Raw genomic sequence first — 26903 nt, 5'->3', positions numbered from 1 at the left:
TTAACCTCTAACAGTTTAGTGATTTCTCATTTCAGCCATAAATCATATGCCACAATAAAAAATATTAAAATGCTACCAACTGTCAAATTTATGTATATACATCACAAGAATCTGATTTTTTTTTCTTTTCTTTTTGTTAGCTCCTAGGACCCCCCCCTAAAAACACAGATTTTATCGCCTAAATTGAGTTGAAATCCAAGCTTTAAGTGTGACGATCTTGGTTCTGTTGGTTTTCTCTAAGTTTACAGTTTCATGTTTATCCATGTTTTCTTTTCTAGCTTTATTGATGTGTTCTGGATTTATTTTAGTTTCTTAGGTTTTTCTTTGCTTGTCCTCTGTTGCCCCCTTGTGTTTTCTTTTCCCTTGGCAGGTGCAAGCAACTCACACCTGCTCCTTATCAGCTCGTCAGTCCTGCCTTTGTTCAGTCAGCCATAAATACACTCCCTGTTCAGTTCCTCAGTGCTGGTTCCTCTTCTTACTTCGTCCTACCCTGGCTCCTCATGATTGTTTTCCCCTGATGTCTCCATGGTTCTGGTTTGTGTTTAATTCTTATATTGGATTTTTGGATTCCTGCTTTGGTTAACATTTTTAAATTGGATTTTTGGAATACTGTTTGGCTGCCTGTCATCCTTCATTAAACCTTCAAAGATATCACCCCTAACTCTCAGCTTCTGCTTTTGGGTCCTCACAAAAACCTTAAAACCAAACCTTGACATTAAGGTATAGTGGAGGATTTTCTTTTTCGGGGTGGATCATCTAAATAAGTGGTCCTCCTAATTTATTAATCATTCTGGTGATATGTTTACGTAAGGCCGTCCTACGTGCTCGTCCCCCATTTTCACTTTGAGTCTGACATGGTGGAAAAAATTGCAAATCTTTCCTTGGAAATTAAGCCAGTATGAGCGATGCAAACGGCAACTTTTAAACTTTGTCTAAGTCTAAACATCCATTTAGACTTAGACAACTTTTGTTGTCATTTTGTATACACTCTGTGTATACAAAACAAAATTTCATTTTGTATAGGTCTTGTGACATTTCCATTTCTTAAAGTGCAGCTGTGATTAAATGTAAACAGTGTGGGAGAAAAAAAACTGCTGTTCCCTCTTGGGAGCGGGTGCAGGGTTGTGCATGTGCATTTTTTTTAAGTGGAGGGGGTGGGTCTTTCAGAAGTTCATGAAAAATCCTCCACTATACCTTTAAGCAGATGTGACACTTTCTGTGCAGGTTGAGTGAGGTACAAATCTTTCTCTTACCCATAAGCTCCGTTGCTGATCAGTTTGATGGTCTGAAAGTCTTCTTCACAGGGTGGCTTGATGGATTTGCCTTTTCCCTGCGGACATCCGACATCTTCAAATCAAAGCTCAAACAGTAACGTAAGCATTTTTTTCTTCCTGACTGTCCATGTTTTTCATGCCGCTCAGTGGGGGAATTCATATGAAAAGTGCATGACTGCTGATTTAAAAGGGTGTAAGTGTCGACCTTTGTTAGCTGGTTCCTCACCTCGGCTGAGTCATCCGTCTCTGGGGTATGTGGACCCTCACTGTCATAGCTGTCAAGGCTCACGATTTCTGTTGAGAGACAAGTTCTTTTAAAGCAAACCTGGTGCTATAATGGTAAAAACACATGCAGCCCTGCTTTGCTTTGCAAACCTCAAAAAAACATCAAGTTTGAAAAAGAGGTCCCTAAGTGTCAAATAAAATGCCCTGTGCTATTTTCTTCCTCTTTCCCTCCTCCTTGTTTTGTTCTCTCTCTTCACCAGCAGCACTGCCAGCTAACGATTAACATTCTTGCATTTTCTATGTGACAGCTGGTTGAATACCCTTGATTGTGCCACAGTTTTGACATGGCAGAGAAATAATTAAGGGAGGATTTAGTTTCCAAGACACTGACAATGCATCGCTGGAGTTAATTCATTTCAGATAAAAGTCACAGTGGAGAGAATCCCATATTTAGCCACTTTTCTGTTTAGACTCAAAGTCTTGTTGTTTGTCGCTAAGAAACCGAGAAAAGAAACAATAGTGTGAAAGTAGGAACGTGCGAGCAGCTACGTGGGTGTCCGTGCGTGCGTGCCTGTGCTTGACAATGTGGGTGCTAAAGGCTGTGCAAGATCAAGATATCAAGTGGCACATTGTTAGCAGGGATTAGCTAAAATAAAATTTCTCACAGAGTCAGAAATAAAACCATGCAGTTCTCATTTAGGAATTATTCTGCACCAACCGGCTGATTAGGAGCGCCTTAAGTATTGGAACAGGAGCTGTTCAGCAGAGATGGACAAAACTTTTGAGTCTGGGAGCTAAAATGTACTTAGAATAAAATAAAGATGCGCAGCAGATGATACTCTTAGAACAGACAACTGTAATGTTGGATCAGGCTAAGGCAAGTCTTTGTTAAAAATATTAATAATGAGGATTTAAAGGGGATCTGTAGGGAAGAGAAATTAAGCATTATGTGGAGTTTAAGCCACATTTGTGAGTATTCTTTTAAAAGATGCATAAATAGCCTAAGATAATCTGATTAGAAATGCAGCTGCATCTAAATCTAATATTTTTATTAAAATTTTTCAGTTCAATATTATCTAATTATAGGAAGTCCTCGTCAAAGACAAAGAAAGCTCTTAAGTAATTTCTTGAACTGTTTGTTAATGGTTGTAATGAATATATTACAGAACATCCAGACCTTTGAGGACATTCAAGATCTTGTCCAAAAATGAAAACGAGTATGACATCCTTAATTAACCAATGAAGATTGTCTGTGAATAGGATCATAAGGGAGGTAAAACTTCAGAAAAGGATGGCATCTCCTCACTAATGTTTTCTAGTGTCTTACAACCATTAGATGAAAGGCTACAACTAACGATTTTTAAAAAATCAATTCATCTGTCGATTAATTTTTTTTCTATTAATCAAATAATAAATATATAGCAAAAGGTTCCTAGAAGATTTTTTTTACAGAATGGAACCAGGTCAAACTGAAAATGTTCACTTATTGAACATATTGACGGAGAAAAAATTGTTTTTCTAATCTAAAATACAAAATATTTATATCCTTTTTAACAATTTTAGTATAATTGTTAGGAATCCAGTCTGTGTGAGTTGTGTTTTTGTGTTTTCCCCCTCCACCACCAGGTGGCACCCTGTTCTCGTTGGTCCTCCCACACACCTGCGGCCTGTTGGCTCCTTACTGAGGACTTAAGCGGTGGACTGTCACTACTTCGACGCCAGAGTGTTTGCCAGTTTTGGGTACAATAGCCAAGCTGAGTTTAGCCGAGTCTGAGTCTTTGTTTCTCTGAGTCTAACGTGATTTTTGTCTTTTGCCTTTCGGCAGGAAGTCATCCGGCATACTGGATGTTTGGCCTTCTCCCCCTGGAAGGATTGTTTGAGCTTCACACTGAGCAGGGGATTAATCTCCACATGTCCTGTTCAAGTTCTCCTGGAAATCTAAGTGGCAGTCCGCTCCATTGCTCCTTGGGACCCAAACCAAACCAAAACCTGTCCGCCTTCCAACGAGCCTCTCTATCTCTGGAAAAACCCACACCAACTAGATTCTGGGAAGAAACCTTTCCCCGCAAACGTAAGTCCCATTTATCTCTGTTTTTGCCAGACGTCGCTCAGAGTTCCCACGGACCCTGTATTTCACACCCTGAATGTGTAAAATACATGATGAGGACTCTATGTTGAAACCTTTTGATAAAATGAATGGGATTATGAACTCTTTTTAAATAAGAAATCTTATAGACTTTCCCAGCAAACTGATTTTGGTTTGTCCTTGAGTCCTTCAGTAAAATACTGATAAAAAAAAGATACAAACCATCTCAAGACAGAAATGCCCTACTTAAGGAAATTAAACTTATTAAGAAACCCTATTAGTTGATCTCAGACCTAAATCTTTAGGAGATCCTGTGAGCTGAGCTCAGGAGCAGAGTGAATGGGAGACAACGCCGGGCTCTGAACACCACAGAAACGCGGCAAAAACAGCCGACAAACACCAAAACCAAACCAGGTAACACCTACAAGGTAAACACTTAGACATTGCAGCAGATAGGATTATGCAGATTACCGAGACAGATGGGTATAAGAGATCATCATTTGTGAGACAAAAATGTTTACATGCAAACACTGAAACAAAAAAACGTCTATTTTGGAATTTTTCCATCTAGTGACCTGGTTTAAAAAAACAATCTTTTTTAGTCTCCAAAAATCTTGGATTCCTGTGAATGCAAAGGCTAAATGACTAACAGCATTAGTGGATACAACCCTCACCCTGAAATCAGAATCAAATCTTCTCCTGAACTGGGCCTCAGTATTTAACTATCATTACAGTACGCCAGAAAATGTCTTTTTTTTTGTTTTTTTTACATTTAGTTGCTGCTGCCATAAGAGATAACCTTATAATTCTGCTCTGTGCAAAAATTTACCAGGGGTCCCAATAAATATAGTAGCTTATCATTACCATACAGCACACTGCAGAACAAATCAGGTCCCTAAAACAGATAATCTGCCTCTATCCTACTACAGTAATCTAACAGCTTTTTTTATCTGTATATCATCCAATATGGAGTCAGCCTTTTATCCCCAGTTGCTTTTGTTGGGTGTTGGGCTTCATGGTGCATTTCCTTCATCTTCCCAACTATTTTAAGCGTTTATGATGAATTATTTAATCCAGACTCCAGCTCAGCACCAAACAGACTGGTATTGATCCTTTGATTTCAGTCCAGGAAAGAAAGTGAAACTACTGAAGCCTGTCTGCAGCAACAAAAAAAATCCCTCTCTTAAGTCTGCATTGCTTCCGGCTGAGGTATGTGTAATAAGATCAAAAATATTTCTTATTTCTTTACCTTCTAGCGGATCCCGGGTCAGCCCAAGTTGACTGATGATATATCTGGGGATGTCTGCCTTCATTAGTTGTCCCTCTTTGGCGTGATCCTCTGCAGCCTCCAGTAGATGGTAGAACTCCTCTGGATTGAACTCCTGGTTAAACAAGGACAAACGTTAAAGGAGTACAAAGAAATTTATACATTTAATGGAAGGAAATAACTTAGTTTGGACGCTGCTTTGGGGAACCCTTCACACTTTTTATATTAAACTCAAAGAATCTCTTTTTTTTACTGTCCAAAATCAATGACCGCATTTACATATGTGCTATTAATGGGTTATTATGAACTCCAATAATATTCAGATACATTTTATATGCAAAGAATCTTATATTAGTTTATACATGAGGCTGGTAAGCTGTTTGCGAAGCGCCATGACAATTTGCCATCTAAACATTATGCCGGCGAGGGATAAAATAGTAATATTGCACGGAACAAAACAACGCCTTGCAGCGGCGAAGATCATTTGGAGACACTACCCCAACAGCTGAAAGTCTGCTCTACTGTAGCACAATATAGGACCATGCATAATGCAGCAGCAGCACAAGAAACAGTTTCAACATCCCCCAAAAAGGGAAAAAGAGAACTAAAAGACAACAGAAACAGAGACATAAAAGGATAAACATCGGGTAAGCCTGGAAGGAGCTAATGAAGGAGAACGATTTTAAAAGGGAAGCTGAAGTTACTACGTTTCTCTGAGAGAAGTAAGTGAACTACACTGCATAAATTAGCCTAAACCTAACTTTTAGTGTTGGGTTTATTTAGATATTTATTTAGACAGTCCGACTGACAGCTGGCCTTCATTGTGACAACTGCAATTACTCAAACCATGTAAACAATAATTCTTTTACTGCCGTGTCTGTGTTGTTGCATTTTTTTTTTCTTCAATGTTTTATGTTATTACAATTATTCAGTCGGATGACATGATTACATCTGCGTTGTGGAGACATTTTGACACATGGAGGCTATCACTGCAACAATTTCTGTAGTGGGTTATAAATCCAGGGATTACAGCAAAAAAGTATCCTGAGCCTGAACACACACACACACACACACACACACACATATATATTTATATATATATGTTTGTGTGTATTTTCAAACCATGCCAGGAGGTTGTGGGGGCATGGGGTCAGAGATTGCATGAATGACTGAAAACTAAATTTGACTTTTGAAAATCAAAAAAACAAAAACGGCCAGAAGATGGCAAAAGTGCATCTATATCTAGTGTGAATGAGAAGTCGTGTTCGGTGAGGAAAGCACAAACCCCTATTTTTAACTGGCATACACGGCCATTTATTGACGCTGGTAAGTCAGCTGTTGGCGTATTTTGCAGCAAACGTGTAGTGTGCACGACCGCACCAAAAGCACACGCCCCCTTCTTCTTCTGTTTGGCTAATGCTGTTAGTTTCAGAGTGATCCTTTGCTACCATTGGCTGACAAACGCAAGAGGGATTTCCATTATCTTGTTAAAAATTTTCTGCCGTCCATTTATTTTCGAGCCGGAAATCCGACCTAGGGCCGGAATACTTCAATCCCTGTAAATCCTTCAAAGCAAGAAAGGAAACAAGCAAGCAAGGAAGTAAGGAAGGAAGCAAGGAAGGAAGGAAACGACCATCATAAATGTTATGTTTACAGATCTGTTAAATCAATCATAAATCAATGTCTGAAATTCATAACAGGATAAAAGTTCCAACAAAAATCAGCATTCACACTTTAAATTGCTTTTTCTCCCTCTAAGAGTCTACCACTTTCAAACCACAACACCTGTCTTTAAGATTCAGTTACCTTCCTGTTGCTGGAATAAAATTTTGATTAGAAATCCGAAGGCAGGTTGGATCATTTCCGTCCCTGCTTTCTCATCTCGCCTCCCCTCGACCAGAGTAAAAAGGGAAGAGAAGGAATTAACCTGCCTCTCTGATCGCTTCCTCTGCCGAGGGATAATATTTTGGGGTGACATTTTCAACAAATCAGACTTTGTAACTGACCTGAATACTAAATGAACTCCTCAGCCATGGACAACGTTTTATCTGTGTTACTATTCTCCTTTATAACCTTAGAGCCACAAGGATCTAGGTTCCCCCTCACATCCTGACTGACCCTATCGACCTCTTCTGACGGTTGCCTTGACGACGGAAAGATGAGCCGCAGGGTTCAGAAGGAGGGACGCCTTTGCCTATGAATATTGGAGGCCATCAATCAACAAGCAGATATACAGGTGTGATTAGGTTTTCTATGTGCACAAAAACTACTTTCATTCCTAAACAATTTGGGGGAATATGTACCAGCATTCCAAGGACACGGGTTTTCCTAACAGATTGGATTTGAGGCTGAGAGAACAGGCAGATCCAGGGGGAAGGAATATTCCAATTTCCATATATCTTCACAGTTTGCAGATAAGCGCAAAAAAATATCCTGGAGCATAAAGTATATATGCTGCTGCAGCGAAGCGTATCTGACACACTGAGTGACACAGTTTTAACAAGACCCTGACCTCTACTGCATAATACATTTACATGTTCCCAGCTTATCATACATTAAATGCACAGTTTTATAATGAAACTAGCAAAGTAAATGCTGGAAGCTATTTCTTAACGCAAGGACACAAGCTGAATGCATATCACAACTGAAGAATTATTATTATGGTTAGAATCCAATGATGTTCATTAACCTAATTGGTTGTCTAAAGCCTTTACAATGAAAAACAAAACAAAACTATTATCATTTATTAGATTCCATATAAGGAATCTGTGCGGGGAAGCTTCAAGGTAAGATGGAGTTCTCAGAAATAGGCAGATGAATGGTAAAAGTTTCCATTCTTTTCTTTTACATGTCTTACATGCATAAGTTGTAAAACATTTTATACCAAACTTAACCTCTCAAAATTACGGAAGAGGATTAGGGCCACTGAAAAAAAAAAAAAAAAAAAAGTTAACTGATTTTTTTTAATTTTATTTCAGTATAGTATGGGAATATGTCAAAATATGTAAAATATAATATGTCAAAATTCTGACTTTTTTCTCAGAATTCTGACTTTGATCTCAGAATTCTTTAATCTCAGAATTCTTTAATCTCAGAATTCTGACTTTTTTCTCAGAATTCTGACTTTTTTCTCAGAATTCTGACTTTGATCTCAGAATTCTTTAATCTCAGAATTCTGACTTTTTTCTCAGAATTCTGACTTTAATCTCAGAATTCTGACTGAATTCTGACAATAAAAAAAAGTCAGAATTCTGTGATTAAAGTCAGAATTCTGAGAAAAAAGTCAGAATTCTGACTTTAATCTCAGAATTCTGACTGAATTCTGACAATAAAAAAAAGTCAGAATTCTGACTTTAATCTCAGAATTCTGACTGAATTCTGACAATAAAAAAAAGTCAGAATTCTGTGATTAAAGTCAGAATTCTGAGAAAAAAGTCAGAATTCTGACTTTTTTCCCATGTTAAACTGAAATAAAATAAAAAAATCAGTTTACTTTTTTTTTTTCCGACGTCGAGAATCAAGAATCCACCTTTCGTATTCCATTTTCAGAGTTTTTTAAAGTGTTTAACAGAGACGTTAGCACCTCGACGTCGGAGTACACAGAGTGAAGCGAAAAGACTACAACTGTGTAAACAGGCCCCATTTCCGTTTCCGGTGGCAGGGGAATATTGACTATTCCTACAGAACTCAATGGGATTTACAAAATGCTAAATAAAACACTACAGGAACGTTTTTTCTTTACGAAACTTTTTTTGGAACGTCATTGAACAGCGCTGACGACACGGTGAGTAGCATATTTTAAAAAAAGAACGTTTAAGGTTGTTTTAAGGACATTATCGGACATGCTCTATGCTAGCCATTCTAAAGCAGCCAGGGGGGATTCTAAATGAGCCAAAAAGCAGAGACAGGAGCAATTGTCAAACTTTTGGTGTCGATCATTCGATTTCATCCTGGACACTACAGAAAATGGGCTTAAAGTGTAAAAAACCGAACTTCTCCTTTAAGCAATCCAAAAAAACTGTAAAGCGTTTAAAATAATAACTTAGAATGCTTTAAAATTACACTGGTAAAATGTTTACCAATATAGACATGTTAGACATCGTTGGAAAGCTTAGATTCTCCACAATTCAACCACTAAGTTCATTTTATGGAGATAGTGAGCACCAAAGCACAGTTATAGCAGCATGTGGAAATGTAGCATGACAAAGCAGCCACAATAAGCAAGCATGTCTTTATTACTACTGTTCAAAAAAGACTTATTATTTTCGAGAATAAAAAAAACTACTTTGAGTCATGTTTGAACTGATGCAGCTTGGGTGTTTTGCTCACCCAATTTTCATGTATAAATTCAGAAACTAGAAGGTGTTAGCTTTCAAAAAACCTATCACACGTATAATTTGGGCTTACAGTTCCTCAGTTATTTGCTTTTCTATTTGGGTATGCAGAAATGAGGTGGATATTAAGAGGTTAAACTAAAAGTTTACCTTGGTAAGTTTAAAACAAAGAACCTTGACAGAATTAGTCTATACCCCCAGCTTTGTCTTTTTGACAGAACAATTGAATTGTATTTATAAGCTATTAATTCTAAGCTATACGGATGCTTTCATTTTGGATGTAATGTTTTTAGACTTTCACAGAATATGTATTAAATGAAGCGATGCTTCATTTTTGCTTATAAAAAGTCACATTTGTTTTACACACTGTCCCTTTATAAGTAATAAACTCCTGTAAATCTTTAATAATGGACCATAATACTAGCAAAGCCAGATGAATGAGTTAATATATACTGTTGGGAGGAACCTACCAAACACTCTAGCAGCCTGGCAGGACGAGATATGATGATAAAGAGCTTTTTGACAAGCTCGGTGACGAAGGTAAGCTCCGAACTCTCTGAGCGTTCATATGCCTGCCGAAGAAAGCCAGAAAGTCATTAGGTGAGGTGTAAAGTCAACAAATATCACTTAGCAATTCCTTCCAATCTATATGATTCATGTCTAACTCACATTGTAGAGCAGTTTCTCCAGATTCTCTTGCAGCTCTCGGAAATAAACACTTGTTATCAGCCCCTCGTGCGATTTGGTCAGGCAGTCTCTGGACATCTCAGCAACCTGGTGGTGGATGAAACTGAGGACCCCATCAGCCAGGGGCAGAACGTTCTCTGGAGAGTAATTCTGGATGAACTCTGCCAGCCTCTCCTCCATCTGAGCTGTAGCCTAACGAAGGACACGAACGACATGTTAGACAAAAGCACAATAATGTGCAGAAGTTTTACTTTGGCCCTCAGGAACACCTAGGGGGTTAAGGGTTCTTATAGTAGTTATTGCAGCTGAACGTCTTCATATTTTTAAAACTACAATGTTATTTTTTGTGGATTTCTACAGGCAGTCTGAGAGTGGCCCTAAAAGAAAGACGAGGTTGTAAGCCTTGAGGTATTATATATAGTGCACTTCACTTAGGTAACCTGTGTAAGAGTGCTATAAAAAAAATGTAATGTTAATCTAGTTAAATATAAAAATAAATAAATATGCTACAACATAAGAAAGTTGTCTTTGTCTGCTCATTTACCCCTCTACTCCCCATCCCAGCCCTCCTGGACAAAGAAGGAGCTGCAATCAGATTAATAACAGGTTATGTGCTAAAAACAGCTGGATTTATCTCCATCAAGTCCTTTCTAGCTACCTAAGTTGAAATACTGCAAAACAAGTTAGGCCAATAATTTAATGGCACATAACCACACTTTGTGCACATCTGTTAAAGAACATTAAGGAAAATAAAAGCAAACCTTCCTGCCATGAGTAAAATATGCCCACTGTCACCTCATGTGTCTTTAAAGGCTTTGTGATGCATTTTGATATTCTACTTTTGTTATTAACATGCCAAAATATTTAGGTTCCCTTATATTTTTTATTCAGGTTTAATTGCATACTCTGTCTGCCATCAGACTGCATTATCATATTTTATGGACTATCGGTATTACTTTTTACATCTGTTGGCGCAGATATGGTGTGACCTATACTACAAGGTGGCTTAAAGATGAAAATATACAGGTAGGTCCTCAATGAATTTACCATAAGAAAAATGTAATGCATCATGGGCACTGTAGTATGGGGGGGCACCCTATATTGTAGGTCACGCTGGTCACTATCAGTCAGAGAATGGAATAAAACAAAATAAAGCAATTTAACCTTTCTGATAACTTAACAAGACAACATAGAAGGCCTGAAAAAATGGCAAAAAAAAAATGCAAGTTTTCAAGTTTCACATTTTCAGCACCCTGACTAACATGTTTGTTAGTAATTATATCTGTGGCACAACCACATTCGAATATTCTGTCAAAAAGAAATATTCTCAACTCAAGGTGGCGCCATGTTTTCCATATTACCTTTTGAGTTGTACATGTTAAATTAGCTCACCGGTGTGTCCCTGTGACATATTCCATTACAATTTATATATTGTTTGTTTTGCTTTATAATGGATGTAGTGGCTGCTGCAACCTATACTCTGAGATCTGTACCGCAAAGCAGGATTACCAGGTTAGTGAGAAAACTTTAGGTTTAAACCCGAGTTTCTGGTACCACAAAGCTGGATTCATTCTTAGCGAGGCTAGTCGCTATGGTAACACGGATGGCAGCCTGCTCTGGGGCAGGCTAGCTTTCAGGATTAATTTGAATCCTAGAAAAAGCTCCATCCAAGAGCCAATCAGCTGTTCAGGAAACAATGACATGCCCCTTCACTGAAGACCCGATTTAATCCATCGGGAAAAAACAAGTTAAACAAAACAATATAAAAATGAAAGAACTTGAAAACACAAAAGCAGCTAAAACAAAACACATTCTCGACAAATTTTAACGGTTTTAATCAATTAATGTATTTATTTACTCTGATGTTTTGAAATCTAGTCACTTTACAATCTCCAGGGTGTCCAGTCTTACTAAAGCTGGCACATCGGATCTGAAACAGAACTACAATAAAGCTGAAAATGAAAAAAAAAAAAGAAGCTGCAATGTTCCACAGATTGGTCCTAAACAAGGATAATAAACTTCCGCAAAACTTTAAGACCATCAGGCGTGCATAAATGAAAGAATTACTGCAAAACCTACATGAAATACAGAAATTTGAGCCAATATTCTCAACATTTGCAAGATTTTTTTTTTTTTAAGTTCTTGCTGAAGAAAGGAGGGTAATGTTAAATGACGAGATGTACTTACTTTTTTGCACATAGATTATATTTTGTTTAGATATTTTGGTTCAGTAGGTATAACTAACCTGCTTTTTTTTTTTTTTTTCACCCTTGAGTTCCGACTTATACCGGATCATTTCATGAGGCCTTCAGAATAAAACCCAAGAATTAAAAAAGGATGTACCTGTTACCATACATTAAACTAACTGTTCCTCAGCCAGCTTGGGAACCCCTGCATCAGTAATAGAAACATAAAGTGAATCCAGGTCTCTGATGGAAACATAAAAACCAGGACACCTGTCTAGAGCGTGTCTCCTCCCTGAGCTGAAAGAAGCCTTTGATGTCTAACAAGAAGAGTTTGATCGACTGAGCATCAGGAGAAACCCTTTTGACTAAAGCCTTCAAAAAACATCAATACTATTCTTTGTTGTGTGAGTTTACTCTGCACCTTAGTGTAGGTTAGCTGAATATAAACTGGAGCCGGCGCGCGCAGAGAGCAATTCTCTCCGCTCGATGCAGCAGTTTCTCATGTGTGTGTGATTTTGTTGTGCGGTGCTAGATAAACAATTAGCAGAAGTAGTTTAACATACATGTTTATTAGTACGTTTATTTTGCTCGTTTTTAAATAAATTGGACACCATTGTTTTTTTACATGCAATAAATTTACAGATCACATTCCCCTGGTGAAAGCAGAAAGGTATGTTTTTTCTGTTCAATTTATATCCTAAAGCCCATATTCATTTTATGTGAATATGATTTAGGATGTTTAGTTTTTACTGTGATCTGTTGACGTCATCATTTTGATGTTGTATTCTAGGGATCCACCAAAAGCAAAATGAAACCACCTGTTCACTACGCTAAATTGTGTCTCCAAAGCCGGGATGTTGCCACACACCCTAACATAAAATAGGTCACATATAAGATAAGTAATAACCATATAAAACGATGTACCAAGCACCAGGAATGCTAAACAGTGTTAAAATGTTTTGCATGATTCTATCTCATCCAAATTTAGCTGCATTTACCAATAACCAGAAACATCAGACACATGATTCAGAACTCTGATGAGGTAAACTGCTCCTCAAAGTAAACTTCTTTCCATATTCCCCAGATATGCAGCCTGTTCTGGATACTTCTTATAGTTATGTTGCTATGAATTTAAAACACACTGATATAAATACTGGAACTAATTCAGTACAAAATATAAGATGTTTTTCAGCTTTTCAATTTGGACTCTCAGTGTGGATCTCCGTGATGGGGAAAGATGATCTCATTCTGAAGACCTAAGTTTACAATAAACAAATTATCTGATCATTTAATACCTAAAACTAATTTAAACCGGATGTTCACTTGATCTGCACATCTTTGTGTTGTATTATAAACATCTTTTTACAAGTTTTCGACTTCTAAAAACAAAAACTTTGATTTGCCAATAAACAAATGTGATGTACCACAGATTGAGATAAGAAAGTTACTGAAACTGTTTTCCTGATAAGTTTTTTGTACATGATTTTTCTCGTTTGATTTTTCTTCCTTTGTGGCTATAGATGGGCAACAGTGGCGTTTGATGTAGGAGTTTGCCCTGAAATCGAAGGATTGACGGTTCAAGCCCCTACTCCGACTTTCATTGTCGTTGTGTCCTTGGGCAAGACACTTCACCTGCGTTGTCTGCTGATGGTGGTCAGAGGGCCCGGTGGCGCCAGTGTACGGCAGCCCTGCTTCTGTCAGTGAGCCCCAGGGCAGCTTGAAAGCTATGATTCCTGTACCTAAGACTTGACCAATGTGCAGTGTATTGGATGGATGTGTGTGTTTGTGTATAATTTAGACTGGCGTATTGGTTTGCGTGAGTCTGACCTTGGGGAAGCGTTCCTTGTAGACATGGTTCATCATCATTATTTCATTGTCATAGCAGGATGGGGAGCGCCCCGGACTAAGGAGGAACAAACACAGACAGCAGAGAGAGTAAAATATATAAATATGTGTACTGATGCAGCCCTGAACAGGAGAATAAGCAGTAAAGTAATTGCAGTTAAGAAATACTGTCCTCATAGATAGATTTTCTCTGCCCCCATTTGGAAGCAGATCATTATGTTAATACACTCATAGAAATTCAGCACAGTCTGCTTCTGTAATGTTTTAGGGCAATTCCCATTAACACTAGAATCACTTTTTATGCTAAATTATCACACAGCAGTAAAAAGTTGGAAAAATCTGAAGTTTATAACGGCTAGGTCTCTATTTTAGGGCTGGTACAGTTATTCAGATTAATCATGATCAATCCAGCTGACAGCCATGGCTGGCCTCGGGACAAAATCAAAATATGCGGATATCAAAATATTTGGCAGTTTTGGCTTTCCATACCTGCTCAAGTTGCAATTGATCACAAATACAGACTTCCTCTGGTGTGGCACGTTTAACTTTGAGCACAAGATGTTATGGCAAAAATATTTCTAGGCAGTTAAACCTGTACAGCAGCAACCTTTTAACAGTACCCGCGACTCAAAGTAAAGTTAAGCTGTTCCTGCGGGTTAAGGCTATGTTCTGTATTTCACTGTTTTTAGCTGTAGCACAGTGAGCATTACGTATAGCAAGTTGATAAACTTTAAAGATGCTGTTTCACGGAATAACCAAGAGGCACCAAGGAATGCCGGGGGAATAACTTCCTCAATACAGCAGTGGACAATCAGAAGAGAGTAATAACAGGAAAACGATTTTATGTAAATGAAATTCACGCAGAATTTCTTTGCAAACACTTCTTTGAAAAAAGAGAAATGAATAAAAAGAAATGCTCTTGGCAATAGATGGAGAGGCCCGGTTCATGGCCCCCCTTTAATCCTAGGGCCATCAGCGGGGGTGATTGTGAATAATCAATTATACAAGTACTATATACATATAAGATACATAAACTTGGTCAAGTAGTATTTCTAGGCATTAAATTTAGTTTTTTGAGGGGGATTTAGTTTTGTTTTTTGTCATTTACACTGCATTAGAAGGTAGAAGTTTGTTTGTTTTTTAGGTATGTTAGTTTACAAAATGTTCTCATTTTAAGAATAATCAATTTAATGAAAAGATAAACAATATATTACTCAATTAGTGAATTAATTAAAAACTGCAGCTCTACTCGATGTACACAATTTGAAAAAACTCTCAGTTAGAAACTCATAAATTCAGTTCCTTCCTGATCACCAACCCGAGCATCAACAGGTCACGCTAACCACATCACCCTGAAGGAGTAAGACTCAAGGATGGCTTTATTTTAGGGATGCACGATTTTGGGATTTTGGCCGATATCCGATATGCCGATATTTTAAAACTCATGTAGCCGATAACCGATATCGATACCGATGTTAAAGCTGGACAAAAATAAGTAGTCATTGAAAATAGCAGTTTTGTTATCCATTTCTGACACTTTGAAAAATAATATACTCAAATATATTTTCATATGCTGATATCAAATTGATATTTTACTTTCAAAATCTCGTGAAATTTCATCGTTCTGTTACAACCTCTCGTGATATTTTGCAAATTCTTGTGAGATTTTGTTAGTAAAATAGATCGATACCGCGTCAATATATCAACATATAAAATGTGGCAAAATTTCATGAATTTTCGGGGGATTTCGTAGCATAACGATGACATATTGCAATATTTCATTAGTAAAAGAGATTGATATGGTGTTTTTAAATGGCAATATATCAGCATATGAAGATATTGTGATATTTTAATGTATCAATATTTTTTCCCTCGTCTTTAGAAGTTTTTAAGTCTGTAAAAAAGAAGTTTTTGAGGAAGAAGAAGAAGTAGCATTTTATTTTTTTTTTAGACTTTAGAAACTCAGAAGCTGAGGAAATATCGGGTTAAATATCGGTGGGGTGGCCGATGTCCGATATTCAGTTTTAAGGCCGATACAGGCCGATACCGATAGGGGGTCGATTATATTGTACATCCCTACTTTATTCCTTAACATGTTTTTTTTTTTGTCCCCACAAATAAAGTCAAGAAATATTAAAAACTTCAGGCTTCATTCTTTAAGGAATCCTTCCTTCCTTCATGTCTGCTGCTCAGTTAAGCAGCTGCAATAAGCATGCATGTATTTAGCTAAGAAAGCAACACAAACTCTAATGTAAAATAGAGAAAAAGTCCCGAAGAGAATGATATGTCACCTTGACCAAAAGCTTCTAATGAAAAATATAACTGAGAAAATATTTACTTTCATCAGGACACCGGTTGGTCATGCATATTAACTGAAAAGTTTTAATCATGTATCTCAAACCAACTTTAAAATGTTTCCTTTGACCTGCAGCCATCTTACCTGAGGCTTCTGGAGCGAGGGCGCACATGTGGCGAACGTCGCCCTCCGTCATCGTCTGTGATGCTCTCTGTGCTGCCAAAGTGCTTAGACAGAAAGTGCAACTCATCCATGGTTGGCTGAAAGGGCAGCTGGTGCAGACGCTCCTGAGAAGAGCTGGATGACTGGAGAGGGATCAGAGAGAGATACAAAAAAAAAGTGTTAAGTGTTTTTTGCGGGGGAAAAATCCAAAATTTAGAAATAAGTACCTAGTGATGACAAAGAGTACATCAGAAATAAGAAACATGAAGAAAGGAGAGGAGAATAGGGCACCGTTTGAAGTGTGTGGGCAGAAAACAGATTAAAAGAAGTGACTAAAAAAAAAGCAAATAAGAGAGGTGTAAAAAATCCAGTACTCAGAAGAGGTTTGTGTAGGAGGACAACCGAATGTGGTTTAGAAACATCAGAAAGTGTTTAGGGCTTTACAATAGTAACTTAAGTGCAAGTTGACTTGCTTGAAATGTTTGATGCCACAGAGGGGCTGAAGGAAATGCTGTTTGGGCTCAAATAAGAGACTTTTCTTCAGCACAGGAGTGGGGAAAAAAGGCCCAGATCAATGTTAGACTTAATGAACACGCTTCCCGTCGGGACTTCAAGGTTGGCTTTGGTCAATCAATCATTTCTGCAGTAAAAATCCAATCAAGGCTTAATTCGGGTCTACATCATGTGCAAGCTAGACGAAAAAAGCTGAAATGAGTCAATGAATAAGGAGGTGCTTGGACACAGATAAATACACTGAAAACTTGTTTAATATAATTATCATTATAAAAGGAAGAGTCTAGTATTGATCACATAGTTCAGAGGGTTTGTGTGAGCATTTCTATTCACTTAGATCTGCAACTGCTTTTGATGAGGGGCACAGTTGGATCACCTAGCAGTCAATTTCAAGACTTTGTTGTCTTTCGATGAGGATTCATTGATTTTAGTTGCAAACAAATTGATACACAACAGTCAAAGCAGACAAAGACAAGAAAAGTACTGATCAGGGTGGTGTGATGAAACTTTCTTTGGTCTAAGCATCAATACAGATGCTGCTTTGCCACCACAGCCACCTGAGCACTTGTTCACCGCAAAGCGTTTTCTATTATTTCACCAGCAAGAAGGCCTCTGTTGCACACTTACAGGGTAAAATGCACTCTGGTTTCTAGGGTAATGCGAGAGTATTCAGCACTCTATTTTACAAAAAAGAAAAAAAACAAAAACAAGCATGTGTATCTTGTGAGGAAACAACATTGTTAAGAACAGGGATTGCATCGAGTCAATGAGTCGATGGTTTTCGACTGGTTTTCCTTAGATAGAAAACTTTGAATCAATTTAACTGTATGATCCTGTTGAATTGTAAAGTGCCTTGAGATGACATGTATTGTGAATTGGTGCTATATAAATAAACTAAATTGAATTGAACAAGACACACAGCAGTTTGAGGGAAAGACGTAGCAAAGCTTAAAGCACAGCTGGAACCACTCTAGAAAGAGCTTACAAGACATGGTCAGCCTTCTAGACTGACAGGGTAAAGAACAGGTCCATCACCCAGAGAAGCAACCAAGAGGCTAATGGAACTATGCAAAAACTACAGAGATCAACCCGGTAAGGAGGAGGAATCTATTGACAGGAGAGCCATTAATGATGCATTCCATTTGATGATTTTTATGGAAGAGTTGCAAAGAGAGGAAAGCCTTTCTTGAATGAAAAAGCAAGAGGAATTTCTGTTTGCAGATGAAAGGAAGAAGGGGCTTTTGTCAGATACATAGGACCAAAATGTTGTCAATGCTCAGCTTCAAAAACCTAAAGAAACAACTTACACTGCATCCTAAACACACCTTTGAAACACAGTGGTGGCAGTATGGTGCTGTTTAAATGCATTTCATCTAAATTAAGCTAAACACTGAGAATACCTTAAAGCAAACAAATTAGAAACTCGCAACTGAAGTGGGGCTTCATCTTCTATCAAGAAAACAAAACTAATCGCATTGTTCTCCAATCAAGCAAAGATTTAAATAATGAGGTGCAAAAATCTCCAAAGATTAAAATGGTCATAGAATGCAAAACCGACTTTGCAATGTCATAGATACAGAGCAGTTCAAACCCCGTCGACACCTCTTTTCTATGCAAATCTCACAATTCCAAACTTCCACCGTAAAACAGGCGAATCCAAATGAAGCCCCGAGTTGACATAAAGTCAGGAGTGCTGCCTTATTTGGCTCTGGCCTGTACTTTTGTCACGCCCCGAAATTTACATACAGATGATTTTATGAGGTGTCGATTGCTGGGCTCCCAACTGGACCAGACGTCAGCAGAGAGAGGGAAGCACGGGGTCGTTGGTGTCCAATCTACCATCACCGGGTCCCTGCTGGCTCCCTGCCCCTGTCTGCCGGGGTTCCTGGACCAGCCCCGGAGCTGGCGGCTCGGTTCTGCTGCACTGTAGTCGACCAAAATCCCGGACGATTTTGAAATTTCCCCCGGACTTTTTTTAGGTATGAAAAGAAGGACATCTCCGGGAAAAGAAGGACGTCTGGTCACCCTACCATATAAACAATTTCGATGTTTAAGTGAGTAAGTGCTTGTTGCTATGATGCGTCTTTGCTCAGCTGCTCTGCGCATTGTAAACTAACCAATCAGCGAACAGCTCATGTAAATATTCATGATCATACCATAAAAGGAAGAAAACCTGTCGTTTCATTCTGGGACTCTTAACCAGGCTTTCATTAGGGCTCATAGAACAGCAAATATGCCATTTTCAGCCCAATCAATGTTACACACCCTATTCAGAGACCTTAAAAGAATAGTACACCCAAAACATGATTAGCCTTCATTTTCTACTCACCCCCATGCTGAACAACACTCTGGAGTACTTTTTTGATATCTCAAATGCATCTGGAGATCTGGGAGGCTTCTTGCTGTCTGCTGACATTCAAATAATGGAGGTCTATGGTGCCCGAGGCAGAAAGGTCCATAAAAGTCCAAAAAAAACGTGTCAATATTCCTCCATACTGCTCGTCCAATGTATTCCAAGTGTCCTGAGTGGGTAGCGTCCATAATTTACTCGAAACGAAGTCATTTAGAATGTTTTTAGAGCATAAACAGTAGTGTATAGGATTTCCTAAAAGCGCGTTCACGAGTCTACGGAAACCGCGGCAGACCAAACCAGATGAAAGTGCGCGTTCAGCTCGGCAAAGAACTCATGCTCTTCCTCAACACTGAAGTCCTCAGACATTTTTCTTTCGTTGTTTCTTTCTTTGCACAGGTAAACAGCACATTTCTTCTTCTACGCTTGCATTATCGGCAGAGCAGACGCTGAATGCGCACTTTCGTCTGGTTTGGTCTGCCGCGGTTCGTAGCGTCGTGAACGCGCTTTTAGGAAATCCTATACACTACTGTTTATGCTCTAAAAACATTCTAAATGACTTCGTTTCGAGTAAATTCTGGATGCTACCCACTCAGGACACTTGGAATACATTGGACGAGCAGTATGGAGGAATATTGACACGTTTTTTGTGGACTTTTATGGACCTTTCTGCCTCGGGCGCCATAGACCTCCATTATTTGAATGTCAGCAGACAGCAAGAAGCCTCCCAGATCTCCAGATGCATTTGAGATATCAAAAAAGTACTCCAGAGTGTTGTTCAGCATGGGGGTGAGTAGAAAATGAAGGCTAATCATGTTTTGGGTGTACTATTCCTTTAAGCACCAGCACCAAATACCCTATATAATAATTCTATGACCCCTTTAAAACTAACAGCCCTATTAGTTTATGTAGAGGTATCTGTGGCTAAGTTCACACTGCAGGCTTTGATGCTCAATTCCGCATTTTTGGGTAATTTGATTCTTTTGCATGGCTTTTCACATGTGATCTCTAGTGTGAACTGCATTTGTACATCTCAATGACGTCACAAGTGAGTGTGCTTTGTGTTTACATAAGTAAACATGGCTGGTAGTGTTGGAGCTGGAGCATCTTGCCATCTTTCATTTCTTTAACAACCTCAGCCTGCATTAACAACAGGATGTTTTCAAGAGGGTTGAAAATAAAGACTGCTCTCCGCATTATCATCCTCCATGGTTTTTGTTTATCTTACTGCTTCTGCTTCTTGCTACCATTGCAAGATGCAGAATAGTGACCTCTGCTGAGAATTAATGGGTTTAGGTTGGATGGATGCAACTGGCCGTTTAGACACTGGTTGCATTTCATAAGTTCAAATTCGCATCGGATTCAGGACCACCTAGCCAAGTGGCCTGGGTGGCATTGGAAAAAATCGGATCTGTGTTGTTCAGATTGCCATGAAAAGATCAGATACAGGTTGCATATGGGCAAATAAATCAGATTTGAGTCACTTCAGTGTGCAGTGTAAAAGTAGCCTATGAGGTCAATAGGAATGAGAAGATATGTCGCAGATATCTTCAGCTTTTTTTCTTTTTTTAACAAAAAAACGAATCAGTGAAGTGATTTACTTTGCTTCTAATGTATGGAAATTAGGAGGTAAAAGTAGAAGGGATGCATAAGAAGAAGGGACATTTTTCAGGATATAAATAAATGCACTGCAGAAAGATTTTGTTAGACATCCACCTCAGCATCACATGCATCACGGTCCATTTTCAAAGTGGACAATTTTCATAATGGTAGTGTTCATCTCCCACAGAAAGCTCTTATGTTTCCAACATCTTGCTTTCAGGGTAAAGTGAACAATGTTTTATTCTCTCTATTTGCATCAAATCAGATTTCATCTCTACCTCACTCTCTCTCATTCGTCTCAGTAGGCCATTTCTAACATCTTTCTCTGCCTCTGAAGAAAACAGAAAATGTTTGCAAATACAAGCAATAAAGATTGGTTACATTTCCTTTCAACTATGTCGATTGCACTTTTTTCCCCGAAATGCTAAGTTATGAGTGGCAGCAAAGCAAGGTTGCTTATATCTTAGCAACTGATTAGATATTTTTAGATCTGCTTTACATGAGCTGCATGTTCTTGCAAGTAAAAACCTTGGAGGAAAAAAAAAAAGCACCAGAAACTCACTGGAGAGAATAAAAACTCAAAGAACGCATGGGTGGGCATGTTTGTGTTGCCGTGACATTCGGCTGCAACAGCAGCATTAAATCATTTCAAAAGAAAGCACAACAAAACTAGCACACGTATCTTCAGGATATGGATTCTCCCATAATGATGCTGGCTTTATGCATTAAATGTATGCAAATGAAGTCTTTGAAGGGAACACATGTGAAGGGAACACATGTGCAGGATAATGATGCAAAACTTTTCTCTATGAAGTAAGAAAACTTCTAAGATCAGATCTTTTAGAGTTAGACAGAAAGATTAGTGCGGAGGAAGCCTGGATTTCTCTCACTTTCATGTTAGTTTTCTTCCAGAGCTGTTCTGGTACAAATAGAGATGAAAGCATATGATCCCAGAGAGTTTTCATTTTCACACTGTGCTGAGGGAGGAGAAACCGTCTGTTCCTTTTTGAAAGGCAAGTTTTCTATTACAAGGACACAGTCACTAGGATCCTACATTTGAGATAGGATAAAGGAGCATTGCTGCTGCAATAATAAGACAGCAGATGAAGGGAAATTAAGAGTACTTCCTGTTTCCACTGCATGTTGTTGGTCAGTTATCTGGGCTAAATGTTCTATATACACTAGTGGAGAAACAGGAGAGCCTACGCCTCAGGTCAGAAAACCAAACTAGACTCAAATACAACGTTGATTCCTACTCTTCTTGAGCCTGCAAGTCCGTTAGAAATTATAGCAGTTGTACCAAAGGATGCTGTCACATGAGGATAGCTCAGGAGACTCAATTTCACTTTATGGGGAATGAGGAAAAAATTAACACATTCCTTTGGTTTGATTCCCTTTTAAGCCACCAGTGCAACATTATGCACTTACCACAGCTAGCTTGTTTGTTCCTAGTATGAGCAGGATTAAGTATGGCAACCCACGTTAGTGTTTAACCAAAAATATACTCATATCCCACGCATTAACAACTAAGACATACTTCTAACACAGGTTACTATATCAATGTGGTCTACCTACTTTGAAGCTGGATTCTGGATTTAGAATGAAAAAGTTATTCCCACAAATTGGATACTGTTTTCAGATATCCTTTTTAATAGAGGTAAATTACCGTGGCACACATAAGAAACCATCTGCTGTATATACACTGTTTAAAAATAAATCGAACACTCAGACAACACATCCTACATCTACATGAATGGACTATTCTCATTAAAAACTTTCTTCTGTTCAAAATAAATATGCATCAAAGGAAATCATATGTATTAACCAATGGAGGCCTGGATTTGAAGTCACACATTTATTAAAGTGGAAAAGCACACTACAGGCTGATCCAACTTTGATGTGATTTCCTCAAAACAGGTCAGAATGAAGCTCAGTATTGTGTGTGGCCTTCACATGCCTGTATTACCTCCCTAAAACACCTGGGCATGCACCTGATGGTCTCCTGAGGGATCTCCTCCTAGACTAAAGCATCCACCAACTCCTGGACAGTCTGTGGCGCAATGTGACATTGGTGGACGGATTGAGACATAATGTCCCAGATGTGCTGGGACATCATGTCAGGTCTTTGGAATGGGTGGGCAATCCACAGCTTCAATGCCTTCATCTTGCAGGAACTGCTGATACACTCCAGCCATATGAGGTCTAGCAATGAACTGCATTAGTAGGAACCCAGGACCAACCACACCAGCATAGGGTCTGACCAGAGATCTGCAGTTCTCATCTAATGGCAGTCATGCTACCTCACCACATGGAGGGCTGTGGGGCCCTCCAAAGAAAAGCCACCCCGCACCATTACTGACCCACTGCCAAACCGGTCATGCTGAAGGATGTTGCAGGCAGCAGATTGCTCTCCATCGCGTCTCCAGACTCTGTCACATTTGTCACATGTGCTCAGTGTAAATCTGTTTCATCTGTGAAGAGAACAAGGCGCCAGTGGCGAATTTTCCAATCCTGGTTTTCCATGGCAAGTGCCAAGTGTCCTGCCCTGTGAGCACAACCCCCATTGGTGAACATCTGGCCCTCCTATGGAGTCCTTTTCTAACCGTTTATGCTCACACATGCACCTTTGTGGCCTGCTGGAGGTCATTTTCCAGGGTCTGACAGTGCTCCTCCTGTTCCTCCTTGAATAAAAGTGGAGGTAGCGGTCCTACTGCTGTTTTGTTGCCCTCATACGGCCTCCTCTACGTCTCCTGGAAGCATGTTCAGCCTCTGGACACTATGCTGACAGACATAGCAAATCTTCCTGCCATTGATGTGTCATCCTGGATGAGCTGCTCTTTTTGAGCTCCTTATTTGTGTGGCACTGGCAAGAAAGCACTATCGAAAAAGCACCATCAACATTCAAAAGCGACCAAAACTTCAACCAGCAAGCACAGGTACTGAGAACTGGTCTGTGGTCCCCACCTGCAGAACCACAGACTGCTGCTAAATTGTTCTCTATGAACAACCTTTGAATCGCTTTGGGGAGACAACAATTTTTGGAAAAGCTGCAAAAGCACAAAAAAAATAAAATAAAATCCACTTTGGTTCATCCAGAGTTGCATCTGGATGTCGGTTGGATTTGGCGGTGACAGGATGGAGTTAAGGGATGATGATTAATAGTCCTGTTAGGACTAAATTAAGTCCTCTTGAGAGCATTTAGTAATTCTACTTGTGTTAACATTATTTTGCCTACAACCAGTCCCTGATTGGCTGCTGAGTCGCCATTTCACTGAAAAGTTCAGCTTATTTCAACTTCAGCGATCTCTGCTCTGCTCTCTCCATGCAGTGCTGCTGTTTGGCAACACCTCAGTAGCACGAGGTGAGGGAGCAGCAGGAAACGACCCCTAACCTCGTGATGTTCACCACTGGCTGCTTCACCACCCTTCACCACGGGGTTTGTATAGGATTTCTATGTAAATCCACCGTAATCGCAACGAACACCGGATCTAGTCTGAACGCAACATTCTTTAAAAGAAATTTTGTCATTTTTTATGCCTTATTTGTAAAAACAAAACATGGGATTATTCTTTTTTCAAGCAAAAATTCAGGGTTAGGGCAGGAGATTGAACTCATTCTCTTGAATTCAACAGCCTACATCACCTCTTTTCATACATACATGCATTGTTTTCATATAACTGGAATATATACTGGGTGTTATAGAGTATATCAGGAGGGGATAAATGAGCATAAAATCCACTGCATGAAGTAAGATAAGGCTGCAGCAAGCCATTCCTTTATTAAAATATTTTTTCTGACAACAAAAGTATATTTTTTGCTGAATATTGTATGTTAATGTTAAGGTTGAAACAATCAGATTTAACGTGATTAATGGATTATTGAAATAACTCTCAACTCATTTAGGAATTAGCTGACAGAGCAACCCACTTAGAGCAGCAATTATGCCAAAATTGTAAAAAAAAAAAAATATATATATATATATATATATATATATATATATTAGGGGTGGAACGGTTCACAAAATCCACGGTTCGGTTCGATTCACGGTTTCTGGTCACGGTTTTCGGTTCGATTCGATACATGTTGATTGTTACACCGAAATCCCATAAAAAATTATGAAATTAATGAAAAAATCCCCCAAAAAATAATGGATTGTGATTATTTTAAATGACCCGCGGAAACCCTGGATCATTTCCGTATGTTTTGCTGCTTTGAATTTAATCATCTGGCGCATGCTCTCTAACCTGACAACAGCCAGATGCATGTCTCGCTCCGGCATCTGGCTGTTGTCAGGTTACATGCTCTCTACCATCTCCAAGGAACTCAGAGGGGAGCGGACGAAGCCACAGTGGGGGCTGTAGGCTTTGCTTTGAGCAGCCGGTCTGGAGCGCAGCGGGGCGGAGCGGGGGTTGCTGACGGAGTATGAGGGATTTCGGGGTTAGCTTGACATGTTGCTGTTAGCATAAACAAAACGTGTTGCACAATGCTTGCACACTGTTGCACTTTTATCCACAACTTTCTTTCCGCCGTCATCGTAGGTCACTCTAAATGCAAAGTGGTCCCATACAGCAGACCTATAAAGTGCTGCTGGCGCGTCTTCCAACTCCTGTTCTTTCCCACTCGCCATACCCACACAATTCTCCACAACAACTGATTTTTTTCTGCTACACCCGGCTAAGCTGCTTCGCTTCTTCTTCTTCTTGTTTACTACTGGCGGTTGGCTTTGGTCGCAGTACCGCCACCTTCTGCTCTGGAGTGTAATCGCCAGAAAAAGGAGCAGCGCATGAACCGAACGAAACACACGCGAACCGAACCAAGACAGTCGAACCGAACGATTCTGACGGTTTTCATAAATCGTCCCATCCCTAATATATATATATATATATATATATATATATATATATATATATATATATATATATATATATGTGTTAACATTTTGTATTTAAGATAAAACATTTTTTCGCCTGTCAATATGCTCTTTCCAGAACTCCTCAAGTGGAAAAGTTTTAGTTTCACCTGTTTTAATTTCGCAAAAAATCTTTTTTAAAGAACGTTTTGCTATCCGATAATAAATCAATGAATCGAAAAAGTAATTGATAGATTAATTGATATGAAAAATTTGTTAGTTGTAGCCCTAGTTAAGATATACAAAAATTCTCTTTCATACACCTTAAAGTAACATTAATTTATAGTTGAACCTACCGTTGAACTGGGTGTATTAGTGCCATAACCTGAGGAAGGTAGAGAGGCCAAAGACCATCTACGACCATCAGCCCTGCAAGAAGAAAAAAGGAAAATCAAAATCAGAAAACAGGTTGACTGTTACTGAGACGGGGATAACACCAACTCCTTGTCGCCTTTTGTTTCTATTTTATTTTCATGGCAAATGCAGTTGGCAGTGAAGTCGGCCACCTTCACTTCCTTTCAATCCAATTACACGTTGGATTCTTCAGTTCGTCTCCTCCGAGGCTTTCTTCAATCATCACAGAGTCTGACGCCTCCTCTGAGTGAGTAATGAGGGGCACAGTCCTGGCATTTCGCCTGATTCCAACTGTGTCAGCCTGCTGTCAAGGCTTTATCGCACAGGCGTAGTGGGAGAAGGCCAAGACAAAGACAGGTTTCTTCTCATGACGTATATCTGTGATAGATGATGTGTATGTAGAAGTATTTCAAGGAACAATTTAACTGAGCTGCCTTGAGCTTTTATAAAGTGGATGAGTTACTAGAAATGGTGTGTGAAAAGGAAAAGCCAACCTTCGGGATGAGGCGAAGGAAAAGTGGGCAGGTCCGCTTGGTGAAAAGTTGCGCGGGCTGTCCAATGGACTGCTTCCTGATAAAACAAATATAGAGAGAACAGTGATACAAAGATGAACAGTCAGTACTAATGACAATGTCTCTGATTGGTTTCTTCTGTTTTTAGCACAAAAGGTAAAATATATTTTGATTTAAAAGCAAATTTAAAATTACAGAGAAAAATAACATGGAGGTTTTATAACTGTATAATGTTTACAAAAAGGTAACACCTCTTCAAACTGTGGAGTACACAAACTGTGCACAAATCAGAAACCTCTAT

General features: G+C 39.0%; 1 protein-coding gene across 5 annotated transcripts in view; it reads right to left on the bottom strand.

Moving 5' to 3' along the window:
- Positions 1–26903, bottom strand: part of mast1a (microtubule associated serine/threonine kinase 1a) — a 143714-nt gene that overhangs the window by 38083 nt on the left and 78728 nt on the right. For all 5 annotated transcript variants that reach the window (XM_038271104.1, XM_038271103.1, XM_038271105.1 and 2 more), the window contains 9 exons: positions 26585–26660; positions 26033–26105; positions 16345–16505; positions 13887–13962; positions 9856–10065; positions 9657–9758; positions 4835–4967; positions 1501–1568; positions 1254–1330 (listed from right to left, as the gene is read on the bottom strand). In XM_038271104.1, coding sequence (XP_038127032.1) covers positions 1254–1330; positions 1501–1568; positions 4835–4967; positions 9657–9758; positions 9856–10065; positions 13887–13962; positions 16345–16505; positions 26033–26105; positions 26585–26660 — 976 coding nt within the window. The remainder of the gene's footprint in view (positions 1–1253; positions 1331–1500; positions 1569–4834; positions 4968–9656; positions 9759–9855; positions 10066–13886; positions 13963–16344; positions 16506–26032; positions 26106–26584; positions 26661–26903) is intronic.

This window comes from Cyprinodon tularosa, unplaced genomic scaffold (genome assembly GCF_016077235.1).
Source record: "Cyprinodon tularosa strain WSP-4 unplaced genomic scaffold, ASM1607723v1 ctg79, whole genome shotgun sequence".
Classification (NCBI taxonomy): domain Eukaryota; kingdom Metazoa; phylum Chordata; class Actinopteri; order Cyprinodontiformes; family Cyprinodontidae; genus Cyprinodon; species Cyprinodon tularosa.
Note: the sequence above shows the minus strand (reverse complement) of the source record. Positions and strands in the feature narration are given on the sequence as shown.